Raw genomic sequence first — 9,949 nt, 5'->3', positions numbered from 1 at the left:
TCGATAATAAAAAGCTTGGTTTTATCTTTTTTGCTCTAAGGACTTAGGTTTTATAGATGAAAAACCAAAGGTTTTCTCAATAAGGATTTATGAGAAAACACTCTAAAGATTTAGTAATTGAATATAATGAACTTTTTGAAGAGATTTCAAATCAGGATTCAGGTTTGTTACAGAGCAAATCATACACCTTGCCTTGGCATATACTCATATTAGTGCAAAAGCATCAAGTTACTTTCTGTTTATTTTAATTTACCCTTAGAAATTATAATTCAATCAAAAACCCCCCATGTCCTTTTATTTAATTGAATAATTATAATAACTTATATTCCAACGCATTCCTCGAGATTGATACTTGGAGTTTACCTTTTATTACTACATCGTGAAAATAGTACACTTTCTATTTTTCCGATCAAGTTTTTGGCGTCGTTGCCGGGGACTACCAAATATAAGTTATATAATAATTCAATTGAATTTTTGTTGCTCTGCAACCAAAATCTTAATTTCTGTTATTGAAACTGCTCGTACTGATATTTGTCTAATCTTTTTATGCGACGTAAGGCCTCAGCTGAACTTCTTTTTGAAGCAGGACCAGAAATATTATTTTGATCAAGACGCTGAGAAGCTAAACAAAAAGAACTGGAAGCAAAAGAAGAAACGCTGATAGTTTCGGATCCTGAAACAGAGGAGACTAATTCAATCCATTCTGAGCATTCAGATTCAGAGCCTGAAACTATGGTAGTTGACCCACCTCCTGTGGAAAGACTTTTAGGTGATTATGGGGAGCAAATGCACCTCTTGGCCGGATGACAATTATGAACCAACCGGTCAATGTTGCCCACTTTCAGTTGCACCCGGCAACAATACGACAACTAGAAAAGAAACCATTCTCTGGAAGAATCAGTGAAGATGCAAATAAGCACTTATAAAGGTTTCTTACTATGACAACATCACTAAAGATAGAGGGGCATTCTTAAGAAGCCAATAAATTGGTGATGTTTTCGTTTACATTGTCAAACGATGCTGAAGAGTGGTTTTACTCTTTACCTGCTGGAAGTATCACATCTTGGAAACAAATGGAGAAACATTTCTAAATGAATATTTTCCAGCTTCTGTGTATAATCGCAAGAGATATGATATAGTCAATTTCAAACAGAAGGAAGAAGAATCACTTGGATATGCATATAAAAGATTCAAGCGGTTGTTGGTTGCATGTCCTACTCGTAACATGGATGTAACCGAACAAATGCAGAACTTTGTGAATGGTCTTAAGCTTAAGACTAAGCAACTAATTGACACAGCTGCAGGTGGTTCAACAAATTTTAAAACAGCCACGGAGATAAAGAATATCATTGATGCTATTGCGGCAAACGAACATTTAGAGCTGTATGACCGCATTGTTAATCAACCGGAAGGGCTAGTTGATTTGAAGTTGTCAAATCAAGTTTTTAAGATGGAAGATCAGATCACAACTGAAGTTGAGCGCAGATTAAAACAGATGGCTCTTGAGAAATAAACGGTGGCTTAGGTTCATCCGGCTCAACCAATTCAATCAGTGAATTGTGAAATATGTGGAGGACCTCACTTTGTCGTGCATTGTGTGGTAACGGCTCAACAGGTGGAAGAAATCAACTTCTTAAAACAGAACAATCCTTACTCCAATACTTACAATTCGGGGTGGAAAAATCATCTGAATTTCTCCTGGAAAGATCAACAAGGAAATGTTCCAAAACAAGGGGTTATTCATTATTAAAGTCTCCCACAATAACAACTATATCGGCCACCACAACAACAACCGTATCAACAACCTTATCAGCAACCTCAACAACAATTCTAGCAACAAGGGCCAAGAAAAGCAGATTGGGAGATCGCCATTGAAAAAATGGCTACTCAAAGCTCCTAATTTCAAGAAGAAACGAGAAGTAATTTTTGGAATACGGGTGCATCAATTAAAAATCTTGAAATTCAGATGAGTCAAATAGCACAACAATTGGCAAGTCCTCAGCAACCTGGTGCTCTACCTAGTGCCACAGTTACGAATCCCAAAGACCATAATAATGTGAGCGCTATAGTAACTAGAAGTGGTAAAGCTAAAGAAGTTGTGGAGGAGAGTGTTGAAGAAGAAGAGCCATTGCTTGAAGTGGATGTGGAAATAAAGGAGAATGAGGTAGAAGCTGAAGACTTGGGTGTGTCGGAACCAGCAACTAAAGGGAAGATTAGTGAGCAAAAACCGATAAGAAATAAGAAGAAGGGGCAGCATGAGAAATTTTTTGAAAGATTCTTGGAGATGTTTAAGAAGCTTGAGTTAAACATTCCATTCCTGGAGGCATTGGAACAAATGCCTACATATGCCAAGTTCATGAAAGACATCATCTCCAAGAAAAGGACCACCGATAGTGACCCGATTATTCTAACCAAAACTTGTAGTGCTATTTTGCAGGGTATGAAGATTCTAGTGAAAAAGAAGGACCGAGGCTCTGTGACTATTCCTTGTACAATTGGGGATAGATCATTCAAAAAAGCTCTTATTGATTTAGGAGCAAGTGTGAGCCTTATGCCTTTGTTCATTTACAAGAGATTGGGTATTGGTAAAGTACAAGATACAAGAATGACACTGCAATTTGCTGATCATTCCGTGAAGAGACCTTACAGGATAGTAGAAGATGTGCTTGTCAAAATTGACAAGTTTGTGTTCCCGGTGGATTTTGTAATTTTAGAGATGCCAGATGATGAAGAAATTCCAATCATTTTGGGGAGACCATTCTTAGAGACCGGGAGATGTTTGATAGACATAGAAGAAGGCATGATGACTTTGAAGGTCTATGATGAAGAGTTAAAAATTCATGTGCGAAACACCATGAAATACAAGGATGATGTTTCCACTAGTCAACATATTGAGGTGATTGATCAAAGTGTTATTAATGAGAATGCTTTGAAGTCATAACAATTACCTTTAGAAAGAGTGTTAAGTTTATCAATTTTTAACGAAACGGAAGAGGTTGACGAAAAAGAGATAGAAGTGTTGAATATGATAGAAGCAAGACTATTTTTTAAAAGTTATCGACAAAATCGATGGGAAGATTTAAGGCAACCGTTAGTAGAGGAAAAGAAAGATGAACCAAAGAAGGGGGCTGAATTGAAACAATTATCGGAGAACCTCAAAAATGTCTTCTTAGACACAGAGAGCAAATGTACGGCTATCATAAGTTCACACCTTGAAGTTCTCCAAGAGAACAAGCTTGTTGAAGTTCTGAAAAAGCACAAAAGTGACATGGGATGGTCGATTGAAGATTTGAAGGGGATTAGTCCTACGGTTTGCATGCAAAAAATTCTCATGGAGGATAATCATAAAACGGTAGTCCTACTGCAAAGGCGGTTGAATCCCGCGATTAAATAAGTGGTCAAAAAGGAAGTGGTGAAACTATTAGATGCGGGGATGATCTACCCTATATCTGATAGTTCTTGGGAGAGCCCTGTTCATGTGGTGCCAAAAAAGGGAGGAACTATGATGATAAAGAATGAGAAAAATGAGCTAATCCCTACAAGGACAGTCATAGGGTGGAGAGTTTGCATAGATTACAGAAGGTTAAATCTGGCGACAAGAAAGGATCACTTCCCATTACCTTTCATAGACCAAATGCTGGAAAGGTTAGCGGGTCATGACTACTATTGTTTCCTCGATGGGTATTCGGGGTATAATCAGATAGCGGTTGCACCAGAAGATCAAGAAAAGATGGACTTTACTTGCCCGTTTGGTATTTTTGCTTATAGAAGGATGCCATTCGGGTTATGTAATGCTCCTGCTACTTTTCAAGTTGAATCCCGCGATGAAAGAAGTGGTCAGAAAGGAAGTGGTGAAACTATTAGATGCGGGGATGAATCTACCCTATATCTGATAGTTCTTGGGTGAGCCCTATTCATGTGGTGCCAAAAAAGGGAGGAACTATGGTGATAAAGAATGAGAAAAATGAGCTAATCCCTACAAGGAGAGTCATAGGGTGGAGAGTTTTCATATATTACAGAAGGTTAAATCTGGCGACAAGAAAGGATCACTTCCCGTTACCTTTCATAGACCAAATGCTGGAAAGGTTAGCGGGTCATGACTAATATTGTTTCCTCGATGGGTATTCAGGGTATAATCAGATAGCGGTTGCACCAGAAGATTAAGAAAAGACGGGCTTTACTTGCCCGTTTGGTATTTTTGCTTATAGAAGGATGCCATTCGGGTTATGTAATGCTCCTGCTACTTTTCAAAGATGCATGCAAGCCATCTTTGATGATATGCTTGAAAAGCATATGGAAGTGTTCATGGACGACTTCTCGGTTTTTGGTAAGTCTTTTGATAATTGTTTAACTAATCTTGCTCTTGTGTTAGAAAGATGCCAACAGACCAACTTGATCCTCAACTGGGAGAAGTGTCACTTCATGGTGCGTGAAGGTATAGTTTTGGGTCACAAAATTTCCCACAAAGGAATAGAAGGTAACCAAGCAAAGATCGAAGTCATATCAAAGATACCTCCACCAATGAATGAAAAAGGTATTCGAAGTTTCTTAGGGCATGCGGGTTTCTACAGTAGGTTCATAAGAGACTTTTCCAAGATAGCCAAACCCTTAACTACTCTTTTGGTTAAGGATAAGGTTTTTACTTTTGATAATGAATATGCCGTAGCATTTAAAACAATTAAGAAAAAACTAGTGTCGGCACCAATTGTTGTGGCCCCGGATTGGTCTCTGCCTTTTGAGATCATGTGTGATGCAAGTGATATTGCAGTAGGGGCGGTTCGGTTCTAGGACTGCATAGAGACAAATTGTTACATGTTATTTACTATGCTAGTCATGTTTTTAACCATGCACAGATGAACTACTCAACCACTGAAAAAGAGTTGCTAGCTGTTGTTTATGCCTTTGATAAATTCAAGCAATATCTATTGGGTTCTAGAGTCATTGTTTACACTGACCATGCTGCTTTGAAGTATCTTTTTGCTAAACAGGACTCTAAGCCAAGGCTTCTGAGATGGATTTTATTCCTTCAGGAGTTTGATGTGGAAATTCGTGACAAGAAAGGGTGTGAAAACACAGTAGCCGATCACCTTTCTCGAATGTCACCTATCGAGGAAACAGAAGAAAAACGGCCAATAAAGGATGAGTTCGCAGATGAACACATCCTCGCTATTATTGGTATACCTTGGTTTTCCGATTATGCAAACTATCTGGTAGGTGGGTTAATCCCAGAGGATTTTGATTCTAACCGTAAGAAAAAGTTTTTGCATGATTGTAAGTTCAACTTATGGGATGACCCATTCCTGTACAAGAGAGGAATAAATGGTTTGGTCAGAAGATGCGTACCAGAGGAGGAACAAAGGGATGTGCTAAAAGCATGTCATGACTTAGATTATGGGGGACACTTTAGTGGTGATAGAACTACTGCAAAAGTCTTACAGTCTGGTTTATACTGGCTAACCTTATTCAAGGATGCTCATCATGTTGTTCGAGAATGCGACAGATGTCAAAGAACGGGTAACATCTCAAAGAGAAATCAGATGCCCCAGAATGCTATGTTCGAAGTAGAACTGTTCGATTTATGGGGGATTGATTTTATGGGACCCTTTCCACCTTCCTTTGGGAAAAATTATATCTTGGTAGCAGTCGATTACGTATCAAAGTGGGTAGAAGTTGTGGTGTTTCCCACCAATGATGCGAAAGTGGTGGTGAATTTCCTCAAGCATAACATCTTCTCTAGGTTTGGAGTACCCCGAGCACTAGTAAGTGATGAGGGTACTCATTTCTTAAATAAATTAATGGAGAATTTGTTGAGAAAGTACAATGTTAAACACAAGATCGCCACCCCATATCACCCTCAAGCAAGTGGGCAAGTTGAGGTTTCTAACAGGAAAATAAAACAAGTTCTGGAAAAAACTGTTAGTGCTTCTTGAAAAGATTGGTCGCTAAAATTGGATGATGCTCTATGGCCATACAGGACAGCGTATAAGACACCAATAGGTATGTCTCCGTATCAATTGGTGTATGGGAAGGCGTGTCACCTACAGCTCGAACTTGAGCATAAAGCCTTCTGGGCCACCAAATTCCTAAACTGTGATTTTCTGAAAGCCGATGAAGCTCGAACGTCTTAACTTCATGAGTTGGAAGAGTTTCGAAATAAAGCATATGAGAATGCCAAAATCTATAAAGAACAAACAAATAAATGGCATGATCAGAGGATTCAGAAAAAAGAACTGTGGGAAGGACAATTGGTGTTGCTTTTCAATTCCAGGTTGAAACTATTCCCTGGGAAGTTAAAGTCACGGTGGTCAGGACCATTCTTGGTTCCCAAAGTATTCCCCCATGGAGAAATAGAATTAAAAAATCAAACCAATGGGGATACATTTAAAGTGAACGGACAGAGGGTGAAGCCTTACTATCAAGGACAAGAGCGTGGTCTGATTGATAATGTTCGTCTTACAGGATAAGATGGACGACCGTCGAGCCATGCGATGTTAAACGAAGCGCTTCTTGGGAGGAAACCCACAGATTTTTCCTAATTTAATCTCTTTGTTTTCTTTTATTGTGTCGTCTTAGTTTCTTTTAAGGTAAATCAAGTTCCAGTGGTGGATACGAGGTTAGGAGAAATAAGGAACAAGCGGGAAGGAGAACTTTTTGAAGGGGTAAACAGGGCAGCAACACGGGTGGCCATGTTGCACAACACGGGTCGTGTTGGCCTGACGAGAAAAAGAGAAAAAAAATTAAGTGGAGAAAACAGTGGAGCAACACGGGTGGCCGTGTTGCACAACACGGGCCGTGTTGCGTCCACTGGGAACATCTTGTTTTTTAGAATTTGGCAGTGAGGCAACACGGGTGGCCGTGTTGCCTAGACGGGAAATTTTTTTTAAAATTTTTTAAATTGGCCTGTGGACCCCATTCATCCCACCTCACCATCATCCAATCAAATTCGGTTTCTCTCTCCAAATCCCTCTATTTTCTTTTTTTTTATTTTCTCTTTCTCTCATAAACTCTCTTCTTCAACCTCTCACTCTCACTAAAAAACCTAAACCTCCATTAACACCCATTCCTAATGCTTCAAACTTCTCCCTCCACACTACTCAAAACCCATCACACCCTTCACAAAAGTTGTCATACTCCTCATCCTCTCCAACACCATGGTAACTTTTTCGCCTAATTCATCAATTTTTTGTTTTTTCTTGTAGGTACCAATCATGCCACCCAAAAAGAGCAACACAGGTAAGCAAGTTGCTGCTACCTCTGGCACTCGCAAACGCCTGGTACGCCAACCCAATCATCACGACATTCTCTTTGCGGACAGCAAGCATCACCAAAGGTACATGGCCCGTATCAAACGGAAGCTCATTCCAACGAGGTATATCTGTGAAAACACTATGAACACCCTAGGCATAAAAACTCAAATTGATAGATTATTTCATACTGTGGGCATGTTGGAATTTATGTATATGGAGGCACCATCATATGAACGCCTCAGTCTTGAGTATTTAAGCACCATAGAGTTTAAGTTAGAGAAGAAATGGAATGGGTCTATCAAGTACTACTTTGGTACCCTTAAGTTTCGTCTATTTAACAAAGCCCATGAGCTAATTGTAGAGGAGTTAGGTGGTGTCCTTAGTTTTCCCATCTACGGACCTGGGGCCATTCCGGATGAATTCCCGGGACAATAATTTTGGAGAGATATCACAGGTTTGGAAGCTTATGTTGCCGCGAGTGCTAAGTCCTCATGGATTCAGAATCCATGTATTCGGTATGCCCAAAAAGGTCTTGCTTATACAGTGTTTGGCATGGGGGGTAGCCATGGCGTTGCCACCATGAGGGAACTCTTTTTCCTCTATGCAATGTTACATCATGATGTGCTTAATTCCGTTGCTTTGGTGGCTGATTTTTTGGGAAAAGTGGGTCGTGCTTCTTCTGGTGGAATTTCTGTAGGAGGTCTTATCACCCAAATTGCTGTTCATTTTGGGTATAAAGATTTATTGCAGGCTGACACCTCTATTGCAGGTAAAACTAGAATTGATATGGAATCTCTCATCCATCAGTCCATGATTTCCATTTCTGACGGTGGTTATTGGTCGGTAAGTAGACAGGGATTTCTGTTTGAATTACCTAACCCTAAAAAAGCCAGCACTTCTAATCGTGTTAACTGGCTATATACTAATATCGTTCACGAGGAGGACGACCAAGATGCTAGTTTTGATGCAGGTGACCAAGGAGACGAAGAAGACTCGACTCAACCTCAGTTCACACGGGCACCCTCTCATTTTAACTCCCATGGTTCATGATCCTCTTCTATGGCTCTGAATCAGTGGGAATGGGTCCGCTCTGAAATTGGGTATCTCCGAACTGAGCAAACTCGACAAGGCGAGGAGCAGACCCGCCAAGGAGTTATGATAACCGATATGCACGTAATGATGTAACGTGTAATGTTGCAATTTCCACCACCTCCTCAGTAGGTCCGGTATGTACCTCTCGCGCTTGTACGAAAACACTGCGGACAATGTTTAGTTCAAGTTTGGGGGATGTTTATTTATTGCTTTTAGTATTTTTATTTTGATTTCATTTCCAATTTAATTTTTATCAGTACTTTGTTTGTGGTTTGTGTGTTAGCTAGGACATGTAAGTGCAGGATGCTGATATTGTTAGTAGGACAAGTGATGAAAATCTGAGATAGTGAACTAATATGCACCCCATAGTGATGAAAGGAACCCCCAAAGAGTAGGTATTGTTTAACTTAATGATCATATGTACTTTCAAGCTTTGAACCAGACGATAGACTTGTAGACCCGAAGAGGAGATAAAGCTATACCATACAAAAGGTGTTTTTGGACCAGGTGAGCTTAACCAAACATGGCGAGTATTATAAAAATCCAAATACAAAATCATCATGAGAGTTCGTCGGGTATGTCATCTTCACTTTTGGTTTGTGTAAGTGTTTGTTGGAATTTATAATGCACATGTTTACACAATGAGGCACTTGTTTGTTTAACACTAGAGCCTTTCAAGCTAACCTTTTTACGTTATCCCTTGTTAACCCCGTTTGAGCCTTATAACCTTTCGTTTGTTTGTTAAATGCATAAATTAACCAATAACCCAAACACTTCCTTACCATGTGTAATACGGTGAAGTGACTTTAAAGACATGTTGCGGACAACAAGAGTCGCCACCGACTTTTATTTTATACAATATATAGAAAGGCTAAAAGAACAGGAAAACCTTTTAAAAGAAATTTTGAGTTCGGGGGGTAATTTATACAAATGGAAGGTGTAAGGAACTCTTTGCATCCATGGTTTTCCATGGGCTCTTAATTGCTTGGTTCACTTGTTTTCAAAAGTTTAGAAATGTATAGAAAAAGCATTGGAATAAGGACTTTAGTTTGTAAATAAGCGTAGCCTTTTTCAAGGTTTTTGATAAAAAAAGGGTAAAAAGAATTTAAACTAGAGCAAGCAATTATGAGGTAATTACCTTAAAATTATCAAAATTCTTTTAGCCTTTCAGGGCTATCCATACAATAGGAGGGCAGGAAATCCTTTTATTAGAGGTTTAAAGGGTCATTGAGAGTTCGTTCGCCATAAGATTGTCCCTTGCCATAGAGAGGGCGGGTAGTCTAAGGGAAGGATAGAACAATCATTTTAGGCAACCAAAGAGGACGCCTCAGCAATCAAAAGAGACTATCACATCATATCGTAGGCAACCTCGAGGGACAAGATCATATAAACGAAGGTAACATCGAAGGGACTTATAATCTTTTTTTGATGAGAATGAACTGAGGGCAACATTTGCTGAGGCATCCTCGGAATCCGAGGGACTTGACTACTCTGTAACAAACAAGCCAACAAGCAACAGGAAAAAGGCAACAGGCAACTGGCAACAGGCAACAGGCAACAAAAGAGATTACCATAAAAGGTGTGTGGGTGCACAATCACGTGGTTGATTC

General features: G+C 39.5%; 1 protein-coding gene across 1 annotated transcript; it reads left to right on the top strand.

Annotated features, from left to right (window-relative positions):
- The first annotated feature begins 1,966 nt into the window (after positions 1 to 1,966).
- Positions 1,967 to 7,682, top strand: LOC131596352 (uncharacterized). The gene is made up of 8 exons (XM_058868984.1): positions 1,967 to 2,798; positions 2,955 to 3,310; positions 3,407 to 3,645; positions 3,769 to 3,903; positions 4,575 to 4,767; positions 4,854 to 4,937; positions 4,989 to 5,915; positions 7,200 to 7,682. The coding sequence occupies exons 1-8, from the start codon at positions 1,967 to 1,969 to the stop codon at positions 7,680 to 7,682; spliced, it is 3,249 nt and encodes a 1,082-aa protein (XP_058724967.1).
- Positions 7,683 to 9,949: the final 2,267 nt, after the last annotated feature.

This window comes from Vicia villosa, linkage group LG1 (genome assembly GCF_029867415.1).
Source record: "Vicia villosa cultivar HV-30 ecotype Madison, WI linkage group LG1, Vvil1.0, whole genome shotgun sequence".
Classification (NCBI taxonomy): Eukaryota; Viridiplantae; Streptophyta; class Magnoliopsida; order Fabales; family Fabaceae; genus Vicia; species Vicia villosa.
This window is presented reverse-complemented; position numbering and strand designations above follow the sequence as displayed.

What these genes read in the sequence shown, in the direction of transcription:
- LOC131596352 (XM_058868984.1), top strand. Translation starts at nt 1,967, where the DNA reads ATGAGTCAAATAGCACAACAATTGGCAAGTCCTCAGCAACCTGGTGCT. An exon ending in TTTGATAGACATAGAAGAAG is followed by an intron (nt 2,799 to 2,954) that starts GCATGATGACTT and finishes AATTACCTTTAG; the next exon opens with AAAGAGTGTTAAGTTTATCA. An exon ending in TGAAGGGGATTAGTCCTACG is followed by an intron (nt 3,311 to 3,406) that starts GTTTGCATGCAA and finishes GTGGTCAAAAAG; the next exon opens with GAAGTGGTGAAACTATTAGA.